General features: G+C 38.2%; 1 protein-coding gene across 1 annotated transcript in view; it reads left to right on the forward strand.

Annotated features, from left to right (window-relative positions):
* AOPEP (aminopeptidase O (putative)) overlaps positions 1–25,483 on the forward strand; it is a 150,518-nt gene that overhangs the window by 70,162 nt on the left and 54,873 nt on the right. The window contains exons 9-12 of the mRNA XM_053467370.1: positions 4,894–4,996; positions 5,071–5,178; positions 13,942–13,985; positions 22,802–22,862. Coding sequence (XP_053323345.1) covers positions 4,894–4,996; positions 5,071–5,178; positions 13,942–13,985; positions 22,802–22,862 — 316 coding nt within the window. The remainder of the gene's footprint in view (positions 1–4,893; positions 4,997–5,070; positions 5,179–13,941; positions 13,986–22,801; positions 22,863–25,483) is intronic.

A 25,483-nucleotide genomic window follows, 5' to 3' on the forward strand; every position in this document is an offset into this window, starting at 1 on the left:
GGCAAACGGCAATGAGCTCTGCCTCGGCTTCACCACAAACCTCCAGAAATAGACGCTGATGAATCGGACACTAGATCTATCAATCGTGTTGTGCTGGTGTGTGTTTGTGTACGTGTGTGTCTGTGCTGTGAGCTGATAAATATAGACACAATAGAGGAACCCTTATCACTTGAAGCAATACAAATGTGACTTCCAGCTGCTCATTGCTTTCATTGTGAAGACAAGAATATTTTGTAGAGGGGAATACTGATTACTCAGATTTTTCTGAGGTTACTTGGTCACTTGTATTAGAGGAGATATGTAACATTTAACCACCCAGGGATTTAAAGCAGAATATACCTTCTCCTGACCTTTATACAGAATGCCTTTCTCCTTCCCTTGTAGTCTGTTGTTTTATTGTTCTGTCATTCGACCTAGCAATTATAAAGTTAAGTTATTGGGGGATTAACCTCACAAAGTACCCAGAGCGGTGGACGAAAGGAAGTCGACAGGATGTCTGCCAGTTATAAATTTTTTAGAGCTCTTGTCCCCAGGCATGGAAGAGAGACATGTAGATGTGCAGAACTTTTCATTCAGTTTCACCACACGCTAACGATACACAAACTTTACATTCACAGTTTGTTTGTTTTAATGTGAGAAAACATTTTTATTCTTTTGCAATAATATTTATTTTCTTTTAATTATATAACCGATAGATTAGGTAGAGGGAATGGGGTGAGGAAAAACATAAGGTATAGAGAAAGGGGAGAGGTAATGTAGGGTTGTTTTAGTGGCAAGTAAGTCCTAGCTACCTAGATGGTATGCTTCTCTGAAGAAGGGGTATCTTTTCTTGAATGTTAGGAGGATGTGTGAAAGCTGGAGGTTTGGCAAAAATAGATTCCAGAGGTATGGAGCAGCATGATTGAAGTTTTGCAGACAGGAAAAGGAAGAGATTATAAGTGAGGAGGAAAGCCTTAGCCCATGGAAAGAACGTAAAAATCGAGTAGGGGAGTATTTTGTAATGAAGGCAGAAAAGTATTGAGAATTCTTAAGATGATAGGGAGCCAGTGGAGGGCTTCACATAGCAAGGGAGCAGAAGAAGAGCACTGTGTAAGGAAGATAAGCATTGCAGCAACATTGTTGGATAGACTGCAGAGGAGAGAGTCAAGACAGAGGCATTCAACCAAAGGAGTTGCAGTAGTTAAGATAAGGGAATGAACCTGGGTTTTTGTGGCTTGTTAGGTGAGGAATTGGCCGATGCAAGCGGTAGGATCTGGTGAGGGAATGAATGTGAGGAATGAAGGAGAGGTTTGAGTCGGGGATGACCCCAAAGCATCGGGCCTGGTAGTCATTTTGTGGTGATAGAGAATTCAGCTACATGGGTAGAGATGGAAGGATCCATCTTCCATCTCCATCTTGATCTTTAGAAAGATTAGTTTCAGGTAGTGTTGTGACATCTATGAAGGCACAGCAGACAAGCAGTTGGTAATACGGGACATAAGAGATAAACAGAAGACAGGTAGATTTGAGTATCATTTGAGTTGATTAGTTTTCCAAGAGATATGCTGTAAAGATAGAACAGCAGAGGGCCAAGTCTCATCCTTGGGGGACACCAAGAGAAAGTGGAAGGGGAAATGATATCTTGCCAAAGAAGCTAACAGAGAAGGATCGGTTAGGCAGATATGAGAGATCCAGGAGAGAGCTCTTCTTTGTATGCCTCTAGAAGAAAGTGAGTCAAGAAGAAGTTGGTGATCAACAATATTAAAAGCAGCAGAGAGATTGAGGAGTATTAGAAGGGAGAAGTGACCTTGCTTTGGCAGAGAGCAAGTCATTGGATACTTTTTGTTATAGTCGTTTCAGTGGAGTGAAGGGGTCTGAAACCAGGCTCTAGAGAGTCAAGGAGGGAACTTGAGGAGAGAAAGTTAGTAAGGCAATTGTACACAAACTGTTCAAACAACTTAGAGGGAAAAGGAAGGAGAGAGATAGGGCACTAGTTAGTTCCTGAGGATAAAGTTTAACTAGGTAGATCAGTAATGAACAAAGCAAAGGGAATATAGACTTTGCAAGTTGGGATCGGGTCAAGGGGACAGATTGATGGGTGAGAGGAAGAAAGAAGAGTAGCTAACTCTTCTTCAGTTGTAGGGAAAAAGGTAGTTAGTATAGGATGGCCAGAGGGAGTGGTAGTGGGTGCTGTAGGAAGGCGTTGCAAAGAAGAGAGGTCTTGCCTAATAGTTTCGATCTTGTTTTTGAAATGGGCAATAAAATATTGGGCAGTGAGAGGTTTGTGGTGTGGGTATGTATGGACAGAGAAGAGAGTTAAAGGTAGAAAAAAGGGGCAACTATCCCCAGGTTTTGGAGGCAGTCCTGTACTCCACCGACCTCGGCGTGGCTTTCCCGGGTTAACTTCATCCATCAAATGGAGGAGCTGGTGATGTCCTCTAGGGGCCTGGTCCACAAACACAGCTTGAAGTGGTTACCCTGGCAATCATTTAGTATTTCCCCGTCCTTCCATTCACTCATCTCGCGGCTCTTTATGTCCGCGTGTTGTTACCTTATGATCCCTTTGGTTCCTCTCCTGGGATACATATCACACCCTCTCTAATCAGGTGTTCGCTACTTACCTCCTATGGTTTCACACACTCAGGATCCCATGTCTCCACCGGACGGGACTTGTAGTCCCACTTCTTTGAGTTTTCTTGTTTTGTACATGCTGATTATATTGTAAACTCACAGTTTATGCTACTACTGCTTTCTCACTAACTGGATGTGACACCCCTGTGCCCGGTGCCACTAATGCTGTTCCTATGGTAGCCTGGATCGCTCTGTTATGTATATGCACTTACGCTGCTCAGTTGTATGATTATATATCTGACCTGGGCCACAAACACTTTCTGGTTTCTCTCTTGTCTTGCGGTTCACGGGCTGTTCATGTACCACATTGTACAACTTTTCATGTATCTGTATATCTGACTTATGTACCTTTTGCAGAATGTCATGTTACCAATAATTCTATACAATACCATGTATGTATTCCTTATCTTTTAATAAACTGTGAATTGGAAAAGAAAAAAAAAAGGTAGAAAAAAAGGTGTCGCGGGTGGAAGAAAGGGAAGATATGAGTAGAGAAGAAGAGTTTAGCGGGTAGTGAGTAAAGTCTTTGCTAGGTTTGGATTTTATGATATAATTGAAAAGGTGCATGGCTGCCAGACTGATGTAAACAAGGAGGCAAGCTCATAGATTCTAAGGAGATATTTCAATCTACCAAATATAAGTCCAAATGTTGACCATATTGTGGTTAAACCTTTTTGTGTCAAATTCCACACTTTTGCTGGAGTTATTTTTAGGAGGGGACTTTTTAGGTAGGGAAACCTGTTTTTTTTTAATGATGAGTTTAAAGCAAATGGAGCAACAAATCCTATGATATGATTAAAATACAAAAAAATATTTTTGTTACAAAACCAGATTTCTCTTAAAAACACCAACCCTTCTGAGCAAGCTTATCAAATAGGAAGTATATAGATGAAGGGTACATAAGCATCCCATGGAAGTGAACATGTATCAGGGTAGACATATATATCTGATAATTCTGGGTGAGCGTGACATGCAGCTCCACCATATTTTATTTGTGTAGGGCCAACAATTTACGCAGCACTTATTACAGTTACATACAGTTTAACTGTAACAAAAGTAAAATTCATAGACAACCTTGCATTAGGTAAAGAGGGTTCTGCTCACAAGCGTACAGTACAGAAAATCATTTGTAGGGATTGCTGGAAGCATTCACTTGCAGTTTGCTATGTAGAAAATACGTAGCTGGCAGTCTATGATTTAAATTTCGAAATAAAGAGTATCTGAGCTAGTCTCCTCCGACTGGTCTACTGAGCTGTCAAATGATTTAAACTATTATGCCATATTTCTTTTTTCATGTTCAGCATGTGTCTTACTGCCTGCCTGAGCAGCCATTTCTGAGCGCCAGTAAAACCAGACAAGTTTTATTTTTCTTTCTAAACTTTTACACATCTGTATTAACATCTCTCTCGTGCTACACAAAAAAGTACTAAAACATTAATTGAAATAAAGGGCCGGACAGAGCTGCAAGACGGTTCTGTAAGCTTCAGATTTGCAGCACATCTTGTTTAAAACATGGACATATAGAATCTACTGTTCTGTATTCTAACCTGGATTTATTAATTATACCATAAAATCTTGAGTATAATATGCACGATTCAGACCCTTTTCAAGACTCCTGAGACTACAAAAATTTGTTTATGCTGTAAGATTGCTTCATGATCCTGGCATTGAAGGGGTTAACATTTCAGTCTTCAGTCCCCTCAAGCCTGTGGGGACAAGCCAAAATCATTGCTGTGCACTAGGATCGAGAGAGTAAAAAAAAAAAAAAAACAATTCTAAAAAGATTCTTCAAAAGGAATGACCTGGAAATGGAAGGTGCTTCCCGGTCAGCTGCTGTCAGTTACACTCTGCTGCAGATGACCCACCTCCCATCAGTTAGAGTCACAGAGAGAGAGGTAGAGAGCAGTCTTCCAGATCATAAAACGAAAAAACAAGCGCACATTAAAAAAAATGATACGTTATTAATACATAACTGGTTACTATCTGATCACTGATTTGTGACATTTTAGGTCACTGATTATTGATCGGATTCACTGATCAATGTCAGTGGCTTAAACTTGTCACAGATTTTTTTTTTTATTTACGATATTAATTTTATAGCAGCTTTGAACCTAATAAATTGTTGTTTGATTAATGATTAGTGACTCTTACCGATCATCAGTTAGTGCCCTAATCTGGTGGGTGAGTATTATATATAGCTACTATGTAAAGTTATGCCTGTGTATTATACACAGGTGCGTGTTATCCCGAGATGTTATGGTAAATTGTTATCGTTCCATGTAGACCCCATGGAGAGAATACTGGGGAAGTGAGTGAATCTGGAGCCTCCATAGTCCGACATGGCCTCAATGCTGAGAAAACCTTCATGCAAATGCATTATTTAAAGGTAATTATTTTCATCTTGGTACATTTTCTTAGTCATAGAGCTTTTTTTTGTAATATGTTTCTCAATTTTTTCAGGGTTATTTCCTCCTGCGTTTCCTTGCAAACAGAATAGGACATGGCACTTACCTTTCCTTTCTAAGAAAATTTGTGAATAAATTTCATGGACAGTTAATACTTTCTGAGGTAGGTTCCCATGATTGATAATTGAAGTGCAAACTGATATTTAAAGGTGCATAACTGTTCTGCCTAAATGAAAAGCAAATAAATAAATAAATAAAAAGGTGATATATATAAAACCACATAAAAATGTTCAAGAAATATTCTTGGCGATTGGTCAGTGGCCGAATGTGTTCTTCCCCAATAATGGCATTATTCTGGCAAGCTCAACATTTGTTGGCCCACCATAATGCAGTTAGTAAAGTTACATACATATGATTAAAACTTTTCTTGGTAATCTTAACTATAAATGAAACATACAGGGGCATGAAAAAGTAAGTGAACCAATTGGAATTACCAGCATTTGTGTATAAATTTGTCTTAAAATATAATCTTACAGATGATGAACACAATCTATTTTAACTAATAACACACAAATTATTGTATTGTTCTTGTCCTTATTGAATACAACGTTTAAACATTCATAGTGTGGGTTGGAAAAAGTAAGCGAACCCCCAGGCTCTTCACTTCAACAAAAGCTAATTGGCGTTAGGTATTTGCAAACCAGGAGTCCAATCAATGAAAATGAATAAGGGGGGGGAGGGGGTTAGAGCTAAGTTGACATAAAAAAAACACATCCGCTGATGTAAACCATGTCACACAAAACAAGAAATCTCAGAAGACCTACAATTAAGCATGCTGATTTGCATAAAGCTGGAAAGGGTTACAAAGTGATCTCAAACAGTTTGCATATTCATCAATCCAAGAGGACTCCAAAGGCACAACACAGAATGCTAAATATGGTAAAAGAACCCTAGAGTAACAGTTAAAGGCTATTTGGAACTGGTTAACATCTCTGTGCAAAACATTGAACAGGAATAGAGTCCATGGCAGGACACCACAGAGGAAGCCACTGCTCTCCAATTTAACATCGCGGTTCGCCTGAAGTTTGCCAAAGAGCACCTTGACACTCCACAACTCTACTGGAAAAATGTTTTGTGGACTAATGAAACTAAACTGAATTATTTGGGAAGAATACCCAGCACTACGTATGGTGTAAAAATTGCACCGACATGAAATTATCCCAAAGGTAAAGTACAGGATAAAAATCAAGGTAAATCTACTACAGAATGGGTTTACATTCTGGTGAGCACAGACCTTAACCTATTACAGATGCTGTGGAATGACCTCAAGAGAGCCAGACACCAGAATATGGCTGAGCTTAAGCAGTCCCATAAGGAAGAACGGTCCAAAATTCCTCCTGAACATTGTGCAGGTCTGATCTGCAGCAACCAGAAGTGCCTGTATAAAGTTATTGCTGCCAAATGAAGGTTGGACCAGTTATCCAAGTTGTTCACTTACTTGTGTGATAGGGACAGATGTTTAGGTCCCTGCAGACACCTAAAAAATGAAATTCTAAAGGGAAAGGTCCTGGAAGGGAGATAAGTAGCAAGGCAAGGCTGAGAGAATGCAAGCTACACACTTGTAAGGTAAAGAGCTGCAAAAGGCTATGTTGGGAAACAGCTTAGCTGTCCAACACGGTAGTTAGGACTGCATTATGTGTATAGTTAGAGCTCTAAGTGAGAACAAGCTGTTATTTTGCTTTATTTTCTTTTGTTGATCTCTGATACAGCTCTGCTAAAACCTGTTCTGTTAAAGAAGTTAAAATTTCCCTTTGGCTTTTTGGCCTTTCTTTGGGAGTACAAGATCCTTTAACAATCTATATATGTATGTATATATACACACACGCATATATATTATAGAGAGAAATATAGTTAAAAATGGCACAACTAAAAACTTCAAAAGTACTCATACATCTAAGTACTGTAATGCTCCATTGCAGCACAGCACAAATAATCAAGCATACATTGACATAGTACAAGACATAGTACATAGACGCAACAGTAACCATGGCAAAAACAGTAAAATGTTAATTATTTCATGGGAGCCAGGGGTTGTGTAATCACAGTGGGAATGACAACTAGGGATGGGGAGGTAAGTAAAAAAAAAAAAAAGGAGGAAACCAGAAGAGGGTTACAACAAAAGTCCACAGGCTTATAAGGAAAGGAGAGTGGGGCTGAGGATTAGTTCTTCTGCCCAAGATTTTCAGTGATAGAATAATCTATAATTGAGAGAAGGGTGATTTGAGTCTCGACTGGCAGACTAACTGAAGAACCATTCTGCTTATTAAACTGTTCTATGTAAGCTAAAGATCAACAGTCTCATACAGTGACCTGTGTGTTCCTCAGGGTCAGATAGTTCCTAAGGTACAACAAAGGATCCTAAACACACCACTCTAGATGCCAAATGCTGGCTTACCCTTCTTGGCTTTAGCTGGAGGGAGCAGCCTTACTTTTGTTGGGCAAGGCTGAGACTCCAGCCGCTGCTTGGTCATGTTCTTGGTCTTTGGGTCAGTCATTGCAGATGTGTGGCACATCTTTGCAGAACCTGTAGGACATTCTTTTTTGGACAGCTCTTGGTCACGTGACCTTACTCTTTGCAGTTTCTACAGGCGTGTGCATTCTCTTTCCTGGTGCCTAGGGTTGTTGCGCTTTTCAGCAGGTGTGCGTCTGGTCCTGGTAGAGTTACACAAAGTGAACTGTGATACATGTTGTAGCTCAACCAGAGAGACAGGAATCCTGTCTCATTCAGACCACAAGAGACGATTTCCCTGTCCAATACCCATATTAATTTGGACTCATTGATCACATTAAGAAAGCTGATAATATATTTACCAAGAGTATGTGAGTTCCACATTAAAACTTTCCCCCTCTTTTTCCTATTTTTGATGAGGGGTACACTAGTTACTTCAAGTGGTCTCCAACCTTGGTTTCTGGTAGGGAAGTAGCCTGTGGGCTTGAGCCATAATGGAGAAAAAACTTTTACCAGACATCCTGCATTGTATTTTAGTTTTTGATTTTTTTAAATTATTGTATGCATGGATGGATGAAGTTTTCGGAGCTCTGATGTCACATTGGAACACGGTACCCAAAGATCCTTTGTCAATTTTCAGTAGGTGGTGATGGTTGAACAAACATCAATCACCTATTTAATGCCTGCCACCTGAAAAAGCAGTGTAATGGGGATGTGAAAATTCATCTTTTCAAATCAGTATATTTGCACTGTTTGTTGATTTAACGGCTTTATTGCCATAGTATTGCATACTAATTATGTGTAGAAACTAATGTAGCAAGTAGACCATCAGTTTCTATGTCTGTAGTCAGTCTTGCCTTTCTACTATATGTTAACTATCCCTAACTGTTTTGATGATAGCATAAAATGTAACCGGAAAGCGAATTATGCTCCAATGCCACATTTGTGCCTACAACACCCACAAAGTGTTGACTTCCATTGGTATTCATGTGTGAAGGGCTGACAGTTTGTTATGCATCCTAACTGCTGTTTTATTGGAGAACATTAAATTTACTCCCTTATCCTTTTCTTTTCATCTCCCAATAAAACCCTTCCAATTGCTTAAGGATTTCATCTCCCTGCACCTGGGACCTTTAATTTTTCCTAGTCAGCTGCTTCTTGCACATGTACTTAAAAACAGGAGGCAAATTACTTTTTATTTAGTAGCAAATGTCTTTTAGTGCCTCTTGTCTGTATCTATTTATATGATAGAGCAAAGGCTTTGTTTGTGTTTTTCTATGTACAGTTCAAATGCATTTGTTCAGCAGTTGTTGTGAGTGAATTAACCATTAATAGGCCCAGTCTTATGCTAAAATAATTCTGGAAATTGACAAGTCATGATAAGGATATATTATATGTTACATGTGTTGTTGGAGTGTGTTCTAAGTTTATAGTTAAACTATTTGTTTAATTTATGGTATTTGTTTTATAAGGTACGCTGTCCGAGATAATTGGAGTCTCTCTAGATTAAACATTTTTAAAAGGTTTTTAAATACTCTTTTGTAGGATTTTTCCACATGCAGTACATGCAGAATCCTACAAAACATGGGGCATAGGTCTTTCAATTTTAACTGTTTAGAGCAAGGTTTGGTCATGCGACTACAGTAAGCTCTATACCACTTTATAAGACACATACTTGCCTTTAATATATATATACCGTATTTTCCCATGTATAAGAAGCACCTTAATTTTGGGGCCCGAAATTTGAAAAAAAAATGTATTATCATAAAATTCATACTCATCCTCATCACTCCCATCCATTAACTGCCCCTAAATTAACCCTAAAGACTCCATCAACCATAACTGCCCCTAAATTAACCCTAAAGACCCCATCAACCATAACTGCCACTAAATTAACCCTAAAGATCCCATCAACCATAACTGCCCCTAAATTAACCCTAAAGGCCCCATTAACCATAACTGCCCCTAAATTAACCCTAAACGCCCCATCAACCATAACTGGAAAATGTTAAACAAAACAGAGTGTGAGATATCTTCTTTTACAATGATAAATAATATGTTTATGACATGGCATTCAAGCTATATTACATGAAGACCTTTATGAAAGATGCAGTGTGTCTGACTGGCACAAATAACTGCCTGTTACTTAACTTTTTAATTCGCAATTTGTGCGAAGGTGCAAATCTGATTGGCTGATTGTGATCGCTGTCCTAGTCCAATTCATGTGTAAAACTACTATTTCCAGAAATGTTTACATCTCTATGGTAGACTCATGAACAAAGACTCATGAAACCAGTTACAAAAATGCTTTTAGCTATTATTCTAGGGTACTTCCATTTGATTCATTGATTTCATTTGTTTGGAATCCAGGTTTGCTAACTCTAGACTCCAATTAGCTTTTGTTGAAGGCATTAGCCTAGTGGTTCACATATATGTTCTTTTATTGATGTATTCAACATGTACATGAACAATACAATAATTTGTGTTATTGACAAACATCATACCATATTTCATGACACATTTATACATAAATGATGGTAATTCCAATGGGTTCACTTTTTTCTTGCCACTGTATCTCATAAGGCCTTTCGTTATTTTACAAACTAAGCCAAGATGGTTTTAAGGTAGAGATGTGGCTCTATGAACAAATGCAGAGAGAATTAGTACATGCATGTTGAACTGGAAGAAAGATTATGTATATTAAGATGAGGACTATGTAGCTTGCTATTGTATGTCACCATGTAATGCATGCTTGATTTAAATTGCTTGGGTGTGACACGAGAAATTAATTATATAGTTCTATTTTTACTAAAGCTAGACTTGTTACATGGCCAAGGGGTAAATCGTAATGCCAAATGTGAAGGTTTCTGTTTATAGTGTTTGGCACAAAAAGCTAAACATTTTTTTTTTTTGCTTTGGCTTAGTAAAAAAGGTTTCTTACACGTGACTGCCTAGCAGCACTGATGAGTTTCCAACAGTTAAAAAAGAGGTAGTAAATCCTCTCCTCAAATTGAACACTAGAAGCACGCTAGTATACAGATCATCAGTTTAAATCCTTCTTTTTTTCTTTGGCATTAACTTTTCATTGTGAAGCCGGAATAAAAGCTTTGTTTTGAGAGGATGGCTTTATGATTCCAAATAAGTAGACCTACTCTATTCCCAGATATGGTGAAAGCATCTACAAATACCAGTTTTCAAAATCTTGTATGTAGATGAAAGCAGACTGAAAGGGTGACTAAAAGTAGTGCCACATTTTATACAATAAGTTTGTACTACAGTACAGCACAATTACTACTGTATTTACATAAAATGTCATCCCAGTTTCTCGAGATAGAAAGGGAGATAGGTTCCATCTGCAGAAGAGAGCTCTGAGATCCCAAAAGCTTTATTTAACTTTAGCGAGAGACAGGTTTGTATACAGAGATTTCTTCCAGGATAAAATACTTTTGGGTCAAGAAGAGAAAACATCACTAGTCCACCCAACACAACCCATGGGGATTTTGTTTTCTTTTAATCCTACTCATCACTTGAAGACTTTTCAGACTTTAAAGCTAACATATGTCAAATCTTGGACAGAATGTGGACTCATCATGTGGTCTGTTGCCTAATATGTCATTTTTGTGGAAAGTCATAAACCTATTGTGGTGTGGATTTTTTTATGTCCTATCCCTGAATAACCATTCTGTTTTCGGTGGTAGCTTGGTTTTTCTCTAGATGTGAACTGCAGGTGCAAGGGAAATGACTTCAGATGTAATACATTAATCAGATGCATTTTTTTCCAATGAAATTGTACGGCATGTTTCTAATTTTAGCACGCGCTGACTTTGGATAAAGTCTACGCTGGGGCCATAAGCAGGAGTCTACAAACACACACATGGCTCCATTCTCAGCCCTTTCAATGGTTTCTTTGTTGCTTCTTTTTTATTTTTATAATAAGTAGAATTAAACTGATTACATGTGAAATACAAATACGTGTCAGTGGTTTATTTCAATAGCAAACTCCATTTGCGTTTTCATTGCGCTTGGGGAAAATAATGGTACCCAAGGGAAGCATTTAACCCTGGTTTTAAGTTTCCACTTGAATCTGAGAGTGGCATTCATAAATTTTATCCTTTCCATTTTCGTATAAAAAAAAAAAGTGCGTTCCTTAAAGAAAACAAATGTAGAAAAACTTCACTTTTGTGTTCAGGCAAATTGTAACAGAAGTGCAACCTGTGTTTTCACATGTCCAGCTCTTTAAATAAGTTAAAAACAATCAGTAATCAAATAAAATCTGGAATAATGTAATTTTTGTTTTCTGATTATCCTAATGTGTAAGTGCTCCTTATATAAGGGCACTACTTTTGGCGTTCAAAGTTTTCATTTTTTTTCAGAACTCATGCTGGAGTTAAGTAATGATGCAGAAAATTAAACGTTTAGCCAGCGCTGGAGTTGACCTAGAACAAAACAGGTCCAACCTTAGGAAAAATCTTTCCCAACTACAGACCTTGGTTATCCTCAACAGTGCAAAAATGTTAAGATCTCTTCAGATGGATAGATAAATATGGACTTGCAGGACATAGGCTGTTCAGAATAAGAGAACCTTCATTGCTGTGGTATCTGCACTAGGGTGTAGCCTATATTTAATATATCAGAAGGTCGTGGGTTTGGGCTGCATATATTTTAACCTGCTGCAGTGGTAGTGGTGCGCTTGATTTGTACCAGACCCCATTGTGCGCATCGGTCAGCCAGATACTCCAAGAGATATAATACTGTCTGAAGAACCATATAATCGTAATCTATGCCAAATTCTACATGCTCATATACAGTCTGCTAAAACAATACAGGTAGAGTCCAATAAGCATTTTATAATGTCCCACTTGGGCTCATGATTCCAGTTTATTCTTCACTGGGGGTATCATGGAAAATAAAAGAATTATTACTTAAAAGGCTATGACTGTTCCTTGAGTGGATAGTAAAGAAAATGCTGGCCAAAGGACAGAGACGCAAACCCCATTCCAGCTTTTATGCTCTTATGTGGGGACTCTCCGGGTGAAGCGCTGCTCCTCAGGTGTCCACGTAATCTTGCTCTTTCTCTGGGCAGACGGAGTGGTGTTTAGCCATTCCTACTGCCCACCCACTTTCCCTCCTACTTTTTGGGGATAGTCCTGTCTACATGATAGCCCCCCCCTTACAAAGCCCCTTCTGCAGCCCCAGATATGTTTTACTATAGTGTAAATAAAATAATAATTGCTATAATGAAATAATCAATGTTGATCTGTGTTTATAGTTTTCGTATGTTAATATTGTACTTATGACTCACAGAAGTGAGGAGTTTGCCCATTCCTTGCCCACTCCCCACTCCCGCCCTGAAATACGTCCTATTATCAGGAAAAACTTGGTCCACTTGAATTATTACATTGTGTTTATGTTTATATACCTTTTTGATTTAGCATCAATATTTCTGCAGTGCTTTAGCACAAAGGTTATACTTCTAAAAACGTATAGTCCGGGGACAATTCTCATGGAACGCACAGGAAATGCAGTTCCACTGATTGTGCTGTAAAATACAATCAGATTTGCCATTCGCAATTCAACTGTTGGGGTCTCTAGAAACCTTGCCAGGATGTGAAACACAAGTTTCAGGTCACATTTACTGGCGATAATCTGAATTTACTTCACAGGCCAAACGGAAAGATAACAAGGTCAAGATCACAGAGGAACAGGGCCATTAGCAAACATCTAGAATTACTTTAACTCAGCCAACACTTTGCTGGGTATAGGAGAGACATAAAACCACAAAGAGGACAGCACCTGCATATAATATCCTGTTTGTAAGTGCCCTGGTGTGAGAACACACACACCATCTTTGTTATGGGCAGAATTGTCCATTAAAGAAGAAATATACTTGCTGTGACTTTGTTTCTGGATGAGTGCCATAATGTCGGATAGTCTTGTTAAATTCCCTGGTAACCTTAAGTACACACTTGGTCCTTCTAGCACCACAACTCACTGAGAGCATATTGGATAAGTTCCAGCTCAAGTGGTAGATGTTAATCACACAAGACCGTCCTGAATATGAGAGGACAAGGACAAATAGGGTTTGAGTTTCTTACAGCAGGAAACTAATACCAGTCCCTAATATCATAACAATTATATATGGTATATATTGCCTATTTTACATTTTAGGTTATGGTGGACCCCCAATTTAATTCCTTGAGAGTATTGTAAGCCAGTTATTAATCCCATGAAGTTAGCCCTAGTGTAATAATAATAATTAACAAACCCGATTATGCTTCTTACTGTGGGGGGATGTAAAATAGACAAAAAGCAAACAAGTGGTCGCAATAAAAACATGCCTAGTTCTGAAAGAAAGCACTCCAAGAGAATCAGAACTGAGATACACTTAGAGAAATTGACACTATTTTTATTTTACAGGATTTTCTCCAAATGCTGCTTGAAAGTATTCCTGAGCAAAATAAGTAAGTAGTTGTTTGAATACCTATATATCCATATTACTTTTAAAGAATGCCTCTAATTGTGAAGACAACACACTCTATAACCAAGACATACTAATATAAAAAATGGTCTTATAACCTTAGCAACCAATAGTATCACAAAATCAGGAGTAGCATTTCTTTGGTTTCTATGGTGATGAGCCCCCCCCCCAAAAAAAAAACACCTTTGCACCTAAAATCCCATTATGGGACATTATGTCCTGCAGTCTTAAGACGACTCTATTTTCTTGTGTATATATATATACATTTATACATAGGCATTAAGTTGGTGCTGGAGAATTACTGTTGATTTGTGAAAATGTGTGGAGCCTCTTGGAGGCCGATTCTCAGTACAAAGCCGAGGTGTTAGTATGTGTTGTGATGGGATATGTGTGAAATATTGTTGTACTATCTCCTACACCATTGCAGCCGGATAGTTGGGATTTTTGTGGAGGGAGCTGATCTCCACAATGCTGGCAGCCCTGTCTACATAACTAACCGTTTTTAGGCAGACAGATGAGGTGAAATACACTTGTGTATACTGAATACATATACCATACGTTTGGAATAATTCACAAGCATCTGTCTGTTTTAACACTAATTTTCTGAACTCACCATCATTCTAAACATTAGTCCGGATTTATTATTGTTTTTGGTATGTTTATGGTGTAATTAAAAGTTACGCCTTATAAATTATTTACTTTATTGGGTGATTTACTGATAGTTACCCTGAATCTAATACAAAACCAAGGAATGTTGTGGGGTTTTTTTATTATTATTATTTTATTTTTTTTTAGAAAGCGTGGCATTTTGGTCTTTTCTTGTCATCTTGTGAAGTACACATTGGGATTTTCTGAGACCTGGAAAGGTGATTTAGAAAAAAGCAATAATATATTGGAATATTACTAAGCCCAAGCTTGGAAGTTTTATGTTTTTTCAATGTTGAGGAAGCATATGTCAACCTAGGCTGCCCTAAAGGATAATCCTAGTCATTCTATTCTACCTAGTGTCCATTTTTATGTAGTTATCATGGGTCTAATATTTGTATTTAAATGTGTTCTAATGGTATTACTCCATAAGACACATTTTGTATCTTGGATTTGTTCTACTAATCATTTTTTTTTTGAATTTAGATATTTTGTACAAACCAAAAATAAAACGAGAATATAAAAAAGAAAATAAACAAAAACAGGCTCATTACTTATCTTTTACTTAGCGTATATTTGACCTTTCAGTGTTAAGCATATAAAGAACCCCTGATTCATTTGCCAGACACTGCAAGATATAGTAACACTTTCTTGACCACGGCCTATAACTACTTATCATTGATTTATGCACTGGAATTGTTTCAAATAAACGTATGTATTCATTCAGTACGCAGATGTGTTGCCTAAACACGCTGGCCCGTATATATTTATATCTGGGGCCAGGGGTGCCTTTTTTATATCAACACTGAAACATAAACCTTTTCAAATGTATATATTTTAGACATGAGATCAGATATTCTAGTAAAATATACACAGTTCAGAAAATAGGCCCATAAAAGCTATTCTTTTTAACATGAAAAAGACTAGGTTTCAACAATCTGCCAAATATTTCATTGACAGTGACACTTGCAGCTGTTTGGGGAGAAAAAGATAAAAAAATAGTTTTACAGAGTTTACTTTTTTTTTTTTTGCTTTGGCAGTACTTTTTTTGTACTGAAAACTGGCTCGTTCAAGTGTGTCCTACTGTTTGGGCATGTTTCAGACAGATTCCTGTATGGTGGCATTGTCCATTCGACGGCCTTCTATGTTTCTGGCTGGCCGAAAAACCCATAAGCTCCATGAAGGGCAGATTGAGCCCTACATAAGTGTGTCATTCCATTGGCAGTATCTGAATTGTACATTGGTAGGCATAGTGTAGGTTATGGGGGGTTTATAATAACACCACCTAATGATTATATCTGCAAAATTAATATACCAATATATTTTATAGTGGGTTGAACGTATTTTCTGTCTTCGATTGCTTCCTCATAAAACTCAATTTAATAATGTGAAAACATATCCTGGGAAGTAACATGTTAGATGTCATATCTTTCATGTTATGATTTTCCCGCGTGAAGTGTGAAGGCCACTGCACATGATGTATCAGTGTAGGTCTGAAAAGCATCATCCAAATATCCTGAATGGTGAAGCCCATCCTGAGACTTTTGAGACCCAGATTCTGAGTTTGGTATATTTTAGCACATTTTTATGTACTGTATGTTCTTGTTAGTGTAGGGAGAATGTTCAGCACATGAGTGGTCAAGTGAGACTTTAGACTCCTAAGATTATTCAAACTGAAACTTTTCAGGAGATCACATATATGTACATATAATTATGTTAGGGTGTGTCAGGTCCTGTACATTCTGGACCATTCTGGAGACCGTGTTTGTCTTGCTCCTATTTCTTCTACAAAAGTAACATTAAAATTGGAATGCAGAAATGTTGCAACTACCTAGGCAATTCCAGGAAGCTGTCTTTTACGCTGTGCTCAACCCATGTTTTTCAACTGCATCGGAAGAAGCATACCGCACTCATAATTAGTTGCAGGAAACACTGCTGCCAAACTAACTCCAATAACTACAAATGGCTTTAAATTTAATTGAAAAATCACCTTTCAAACCAGTGGAATGTTCCCAATGACTGTTTTGCAACAAAATTGCCTATACATCGATATAGCCCAAGGATTGAAGAAGAGGTTGCATAATGAAGGTCTCCTTTTCCATTGGGATCAGATCCACTTTCAATAACCAGTTGCCAAGTCACTAAATCTGTGTTGAATTTAGCAACATGGCTTCCACAATTACGGGAAGTGTCAGATCTGACCCCTGGCTCCATCACTGTTTCCCCGTTTCAAAACTCTTTTACTGATTCTAGTGATGTCAACCTTCCTAACTAAATAAACAGATGGACATATTTTACTAATTTGATTTAACCATAAGCGGTAAAAGATGCTGTACTGGAAAGCACTGTAGGTTTTCGAGCTCCCCCTCCAAGTTCAAACAAATGTATTTACACTGTAGACCATGCTCTGTAACCACTTACTATGACCTATGATCAGACGGTTTGGCAAAGCCCATTTTCCACACGGCATTGCCAAGTTCTCTATATTCCTGTGCCAGCATTAGGAGTTTGAGGTTTTTGCATGACTGCTAGCTCTTTGTGGAAACTCTATTTCCATAGTGTTCAGACAGCGAATGAATGATCATTTCCTGAAAAAGCCAGTCCATGCTTTCATGAAATTGCTTCTGCCACTGACATTTTAAAAGCATATAATAGAAGGTAGACCTTGTTTTTGTGTAATATTATACATACCGCAGTGAATATGTTTTTGAACTAAAGGATTGGGAAAAATATATAATAATGTATCTCAAAGATCAGCTGACAAAGTCCTGGCCTTAAATAGTTAAAGCGAAGAATAATACTTTTAGTTTGTTTAATAGATGATAGTGTTAGCTATCGTATTAAGAGTCCCTACAGGGGAGTAATTAATAAACAGAGTAAAATGATCAGACACAAGATGCAGAGAGACCAAACATAATTAGAGCCACATAGTTAGATGACTGGGGTTTATTGTGTTGTACAGTTTTCTGTTCAATTTATTTCCATTGGGGAAACTGCTACATTTAATAATGGGGACGATTTTAATTTCACAGGGTAATTGGGATAACCCTGCAAAATGAATTTTTGCAGGCAGACCTATGTGCACTTTTGGTGGAAAACTGGCTTTTGGCAATGCAATGGGTTTTCGCTAAACAGTTGGTTTTCCTTTTGTGGCATAGATTGACTTTAATATAAACAAAAGCATCTATTCTACATTTCGAGTGATACATCTAACCATGATTGAGAATACTATGCATGAGATAACTGTAATGCATGATAACTACGTGAGCTTTCGCTCCAGAAGATTTTGCACAGCCCCTTATAGGCATTTGCACATTGCGCAGATATTCCCTGAACCATTCTGTACGTTGCATGACTGGGTCAGAATAACTATAATTGATACATTTTAGCTGTCTTTTGTGCAGGTTATAATTTCCCATACTCACAGCAGATGTGTTTCTAGTTAGATCCATAAGAAAAATCATGTTGCTCTTAACCATATTGTGGACCTAGCTGATGAAGTGCAGGATGTGACTGAGATTCAGCTAGTAAACCTTGTTCAGAAGACAGGCCATATGGTCTTGGTTAGATGCGGTGGCCACTGAGCCATCATAATTCTTTTTAGTCTCCAGAGCAAATTCATTATCTAAGTCTACATCTCCTCATCCTGTAGCCACCTGTTAATCCCTATATTGTATGAGGGAGATCCAATGACCTTCTTTGCATTCTTGAATTAATATTGGCTTCCTTTACAGGTGTAACCAGTGACTTTTTCCCCGCATTTTTTCATATGATTTTATGTATTTTTTCACTGTAAGTCTTAGGATGGTTCTTTGGGTGATAAAACGTTCATCTGTTATCAGTCTTGATCAAAGCTAACCTATTCATTTTGACATCTGGGGAAGCTTTTCATATCTGCGTATGACTAGTTTCAAGAAATTGCAGCTAAAGTTTCCACATGTAACTTGGAGGTGATTTTCCTAACTTGAAGTCTACATAATACAATATTATCTAATTAAGTAATTTCAAAAGCTTCTGAGATACAAATTGCCCTTCTTCCCATTAGACTGGGATCAGATCCGAATGGAACACTTGGTATATTGGGTCTAATCACTAAATGTCCCACGTAGAATTTACAATTTGAACCCAAGGATGTCCTTTTAACCACTGGATGCAAGGATGGCAGACAATGTTAGATTGCTACGCAAGGCCTACAATACACATCTTATGCTCTGAGGTCTAACAAACATTAGCAGTTTACTTCTTTGAATCACTGTGAAGAAGAGCCTATCCTAAAATTCCACACTCAAACATTAAAATTGTGTCCTATCAAAATATTAGATCTTACATACGTTCCTATGAACCCTAAGCTGCAGACCCCCCCATGATTAATTAATTTCACAAGCACTCCTATCAAATCCACAGCAACTTCACTTTTGGTGAATATTGAAGTGGCTGCTTCCATTGGGGCATGCTAGTGCATGTAATCTGTGTTGTTTTGGTAGCCGTGTAACACCCACATGTAACAACTCATGCATTCAGATTTGAGGTACAAGGTCCTTCTTCTGCAGGGAGTCATCATCCAGCTGTTAGATAAAACATCGTGGGAATTGGAGTAACATACTGATTAGCAGCTAATCCAAGTATGGAGATATGTGCATGGTTACTGGCTACTACTGTTACTGTTTGGTATTGTATGCTTTATTTACATTTAAAAATATTTTCAATTTTATTAAATTGTATTTAGTATACAGATGCAATGCTAAAAGTAACATGAATTTGCAATGTATGGTTCCTGCATATATGTGCTATGTACGGACTCAAAGCTGGTACAGTCATGGCTTCCATCAGAAATCTTGGGACTCAGTACATACACAACAGGTGAGAGAGCAGGGTGACCTGGCCAGGTACAGTACCGGTTGTACCCCACTGATGGCGGCCGTAGGTACAATTTAAACATGAAGCCAAATTCATAAGGTACACAAATCCAAAGCACTTGGGTGTTTAATCACCTCCTTTTAGGATATTTGTAAGCCCATGGTGCTTGCCAGGGTTGCTTGCCATATGTTTAGTTGGCGATATAATGTTTTCATAACTTCACAACATGCAAAATTATAGGTTGTTCAAATTAAGCTTAAGATATCCAGACAAGTAACAAACGGGTACTTTGTAGTCCAATTTATAAAATGTACTATTGCCTCGGTGCGACAAATGTGCAAATCTTTCAATGCACCTACGCTCTAGGCTGAAGCCCCAAAACATTTGCACATAAGATTGAAACAAGTTTGAGACAGAGCTAGCAGTGAAAGCTATTATATCATCCTGAACTTTTATTATTGAATTTTCCCAGACAAAAACATTACACATAGTTAACACAATACTCTGGGGAGCAAAGTACAGAAGTGTCATTGTGTGGCATCTCTGTCTCCCCTGCTATGCTGTCACAGTACAAAGGCCAGCTTAGTTAGGTGTGCACAGTGCTATGAAGTGACAGGTTCCACAGTGGAGTATGGTGGATATCACCCGGTCTTCTTATTTTGAAGAGCAACGCTTCTAGAATCCTGTCTTTGTTTGTGCTCACGTCCCGACTGCACTATGATTGTCTAGTTATTTCTGACAACTGAGCAGCTGAGGTTACCAGACAGGAGGATCCAGGTCCCCTGCAGCGCTGCGGGGGATCTGGATCTTAGTCTCATAGTCAGACCTCTATTTACTCTGAAAAAACCTTGTCTTATAATCGAGCAAATGCCGTACTGTTTTTTAGAACTTCATCTCCACAGTTGTTAATTGAGTACAAACTACCCTTTTTTTATACCAGTCCTTTTTAACTGTGCATAATACAACTGTAATAAGTCATACGTTAAATGTTTTAAGTAGTTCCAGTGCTTACTTAGCAACCACTCTACCCATTAGAATTTGTGTGGTTTGAGTGACGTATTTTGAAATGTCTTTGCTTAGGGCCAGGATGAACTTCATCAGGAAATTGTGAAACTGTATGTTTACCAGACTGTCAGTGCAATACTGATATACATTTACAGGACGGTGTTTTTCTTCTTCAAAAAAAAATTCTTTATTACATTTTCCAAATTAATTTAAGTAACAGCTGGCTATATGGCTCTGGTAAGTATCACGGCAAGAGATTCATTCAGTTAAACATTTTGTACTATTCCCGACTTATTTATCAGATAAGGACATGGTTAGTAAAATAATAGATGAAAGGTTAGTGTCTGTGACATGAGAGTTTGCAGACTCTTTCAGAAAGAGGTGGCTCCATTAATGATCCCATAGTCACTTAACCAAAAGCTTATACAGGTCAGCTTCAGGAGCAAGAATCTAGAATCCCAGGTAGGCTTCAGAATTCTGCCTCCTGATCTTAACATGCAAAGGTCCAGGTCACACCATGCCACCATGAACCTTTCCTCTGTAAAGAATCCCTTTACTTTGACTTTAACGTTGCCTCCTCTTACAACCTCCCCTGGTACATTTTCAATATTGATGTGTTTTTTTTTAACCTTGCACCTTCAGTTTTAGCTTTAACGTGTCAGTATTAAAAAAGTGATCTGTGCACCATATTATTCCCCAACGTTTGGCAAGCTAGCAGATCATGAAAGTAGTCTATAGAAACGTCTACTGCATTAGGGAAGATAAGTCAGCGGGGAAAATGATAATGGAAGATAACACTGGGAAAGATGTGGTGAGGACATTTATCGCTTCCAAGAAATCTGTTTTATTTTAGGCTGTTGGCCTTCTTCGGTGGAAGAAATAAAGCTGTCTGTTTTCACATGTTAATTGACAGCGATACTAATAAAAGGTGAAAAGAGCCAGATGTGCTTTGTTCCACACACAGAACAAGGCCTCGAAAAACTATTTAATTTGCTTTTTGTTACTTAACAACATTACAGCTTGTCAGCAATATTCAATATATCATTTTTTCCTCCTACTATAGAAAGCCTCCATTAAATAAGTAAAACATTATTCCACGGGAGCCCGGCGATGTAGTTAAAGGAGCATTTTTTTATGCTAAAGCAAACTGATTTGTTACAAACATAGGTGTTTGCAAAGTAGAACTGGTTTGTTCATCGTGGAAGCGCATGTTTACAGCACTTGCAGAGCGAGTGGGTATCTGTGATCATACTGGCAGCAATAACCTTTTCGCTACTGGCTCGTGCAGCTGGGTATCTAGACTGGGATCCTTCACACCGTGCAAAGTGTCAAAGACCCAAGTGCTACGTGATGGTCTGCTGAGATTTCTAACGTTACCGTAGCATTTGTAGCCTACCAAGAGTGTGGACTCAAATTAGTTGAAGGCCTCAAAGCATTAATCATACCTGCAAGATGTCATTCTCACAATCAGCCGTAATGCATTGTAAGTCCCCAAATCCAACAGCTAAAACTGCAAAAACTATCTGGCTTGTAATGCCAGGGCCATTAGGGCCCTAAGGAATGGATCCCCTAGGAACTGTGCCGGGTAACACTGCTGTGTAGTTCGTGTTTTGCTTCGTAGCTCTCTATTGAATCCATTTAACTGATTTTACATTACACTATTGCTTGGAAATCATCTGTTTTCCCCCTTGTGGCAACTTCCAACACAATATTTGCATCAGACTTTTTTATCACGTAGTTTTGGCTGCTTTATTGATTAGCAGGCGAAGATGGATTTGCATTGTTAACCAACATGTAAAGTCACAGTTGGGCGAATGCATGTCTGTCAAAACACGTTTGCTTTAACCTTTCAAATCCAATAACACACCACACCTAAAACATGTAACAAATCATATGCCCTTAATGTCCCTCTCCCCTGTACGTTCCAGACAGAATGCCAGGCATGTATTGTTAATCTTATGCTAAGTACAGCCTTCGGCGTCACTTAGCAGTCGCTAAACCGTTGTGACATTTGCTGTCCAGAGGTTTTATTCTTAATCCCGTTTGTTGTATCCCTGCATTCTTTAAAAGCAAAAAATATAACCTGAAAAACACAGCCTGTCTATACTATCTGGGCAAAACAGAACAAGGACCTAATTCAAGTAGGTCATAAGCCAGTGTTTAGTCTAGAGTGTCTTAGCGTTGTTTCTGAAAGAAAGCCTTGACACACTGGTATTGTATGTTATTGAATGCATACACCTTGCTTCTCAATGTGATACATGTCATGTTTCCTTCTCTTTTCCTCCCCTGCAGACACGGTCTGTCTGTTGAAGCCATCTACCAAACCTGGCTTGACCCTCCTGGGATGCCAAAGGTGAGAACTGTATAATCGGCAAATTTTGTACCTGCCAAAACATCTTTGTCTACCATAACTTTATAAGTAATAAGATAATCTATTCAGAGCAGGAGTTCCCATAAATATACAATTACGACGTTAAAATGTAATTTAAGTAATGCTCTTTGTAGTATGCTTTTTGGTGGCACAGCTCGTTGCAAAAGGGCCATGGGAAGACCTCTGCTGCTGAGACTCCATACATCTATTGCTGTACATAATGGAAATTTTGTGTTACGTTTTATAAGTAGTAAAAGGGTGCATTTTACCCTGCTCACAGGATTATGCATTTTATCACGTAAATAAATATGTAATGTTACATTTTTGAACATTTTACTTATTTACCTGATCATTACTGTACAGTACTTATTATATCAACTAAACCATGTGTCAAGCTTATTCATGATAAGGCATTTTATTTGTATTGGTGATGTCAAGGTCAACTATAAATCCCTCAAGGTGCACAGACTACAGATTATGCAGGCATTTAAAAATATCAGCCAGTAGTTCCTGTGTCACAGAAAACTCGAAGAGTCAAGGACACCTTTATTTGCTAAGTAGAATTAGAGTACAAGCTTCCAAGACAACATTGATTCCTTCATCAGACAGGTTACTAAATTAAAGCTAAAGCACTCAAATCCAGCTAATAAAAGTAACACCTTGACTCTACATGTCAAATGACAGCGGGATCCTTGACAAAGGTGTGAGTACTTGACGAGTGACACAGGGTGGAATATGTTCTTTTCTATGGAGAATCAATTCTCATTTACATTAAACTTATATAGTCTGTGCCCTCTTATTTATGGGTTGTACAATTTGTATTTACTCATGTCTTTTCTATATTCCATTGTGAAGTATCATAATTCTCTAAGTACCCCAAGAACCATCATTGTGAGCCTAACCTCTGCATTGCTTGGTCTGTGTCAGATGACCAGTGGATTACAGTGTAAAATGTTTGCAGTAGAATGCGTTGTACTGAAGAGCTCATTGGCTTTAAAGGATGCTACCTTTGCCACAAGTCAATTTGTGAAATGTCTTATTTGCTAGATTTCCACAGTCCACTGTAAGTGCTATTATTGTGAAGTAGAAGCATTTCGGAGTAACAGCTCAGGAACGAAGTCGTAGACCATATACACTCAAAGAGAGGGGCCGTCAAGTGCTGAAACACTACCTACCAGAATGCATAGTGCTTATTGTAAAGTTTGGTGGAGGAGGGATAATGGTCTGGGGCTGTTTTACAGGGGTTGGGCCCCTTAGTTCCAATGATGGGAATGTTAATTGCACATCATACAAAGACATTTCAGAAAATTGTATGCTTCCATCTTTGTGGGAACAGTTTGGGGACGGCCCCTTTTTCCAGCATGACTGTGCCCCACTGCACAAAGCAAGTTCCATAAAGACATGGTTTGATGAGTTTGGTGTGGAAGAACTTGACTGTCCCGCACAGAGCCCCGAACTTGACCCCAATTGAACACATTTAGGATGAACTGAAACTGAGATTGCGAGCTAGGCCTTCTCATCCAACGTCAGTGCCTGACCTCACACATGTTCCCCTGGCTAAATGGGCACAAATACCCACAGATGAGTGGAAGCTGTTATAGCTGCAAAAGCACGGGGGGAGGTCGCAACATACTAAATGTCTGTGGTTTTAGAATGGGGTGGTCAGGTGTCCACATACTTTTGGCCAAATAGTGTGTAATAGCTGCTCAGAAGTATTGATAGGCCCTCACTTTCATGAGTAATGAGTTTCAGTGGTTCTACGTGAGAGCCCAGCCACCCGTGCTTTGGCTTTAAGCTTTAAACAGACAGGTCAAGTCATTTATGTAAAATCCCCGAATTTGAAAGCATTTTATAAGTGTATAGGCAGGGTAAAGAATACATTTATTTTTTCTAATTTAATTTTTGAGCAAGACTGAGGCACATTTGTGGGTATTGCTGTGTTGCTCTGTTCTTGGAACTTAATCTTTCTAATACAACTTCACAGTGTGATTTCCATTCTCTATTTCAACTGCTGCACACTAGAGGGAAAGCAAGCACAGAATTATGAGGATTATAAATCCTAGACTTTAACTAGCAGCTATAGTTCCATGAAAAACATGTAGACTGTACATGCTAGGACTCTTGTTTTCTATTGCTCACAATTTCTGTTTTAGTGTGGTCTATCCTCGAAAGCAAACCACTAAAACAGCAGTACAAGGTATATGTCAGTGGGGTAGAAATAAACCAGTTGGCTCAATGTTGTGCATATGGAAGATCAGGTTTTTGTTACTGCTTTTCACAAGTAAGGCTGCAATAGTTATTCAGGTAACTTCCATAACATAATAGTCAATTATGAGTTTTTTAATATGAATATTCTACCTTTATGTTTGGAAAATATAAAGTATGAAGCAATTTATTTATATGGGTTATGTGGAAAAATGGAATAATCCTGACATTTTAGAGATCATTCCAGACAGGCTTACATATGGCTGGTAAATGCAAAGATACTGGTGTTGAACATTATTTTGTTATTTAATTTCACATCTCTTTGGTAATTATGTAGATTGAAGAATATCCAATGATTTAACTAATTGTTCCTTTTGTTACTTGCAAGTGGACTGTTG

The sequence above is a fragment of the Spea bombifrons genome, chromosome 1, assembly GCF_027358695.1.
Source record: "Spea bombifrons isolate aSpeBom1 chromosome 1, aSpeBom1.2.pri, whole genome shotgun sequence".
Taxonomy (NCBI): domain Eukaryota; kingdom Metazoa; phylum Chordata; class Amphibia; order Anura; family Pelobatidae; genus Spea; species Spea bombifrons.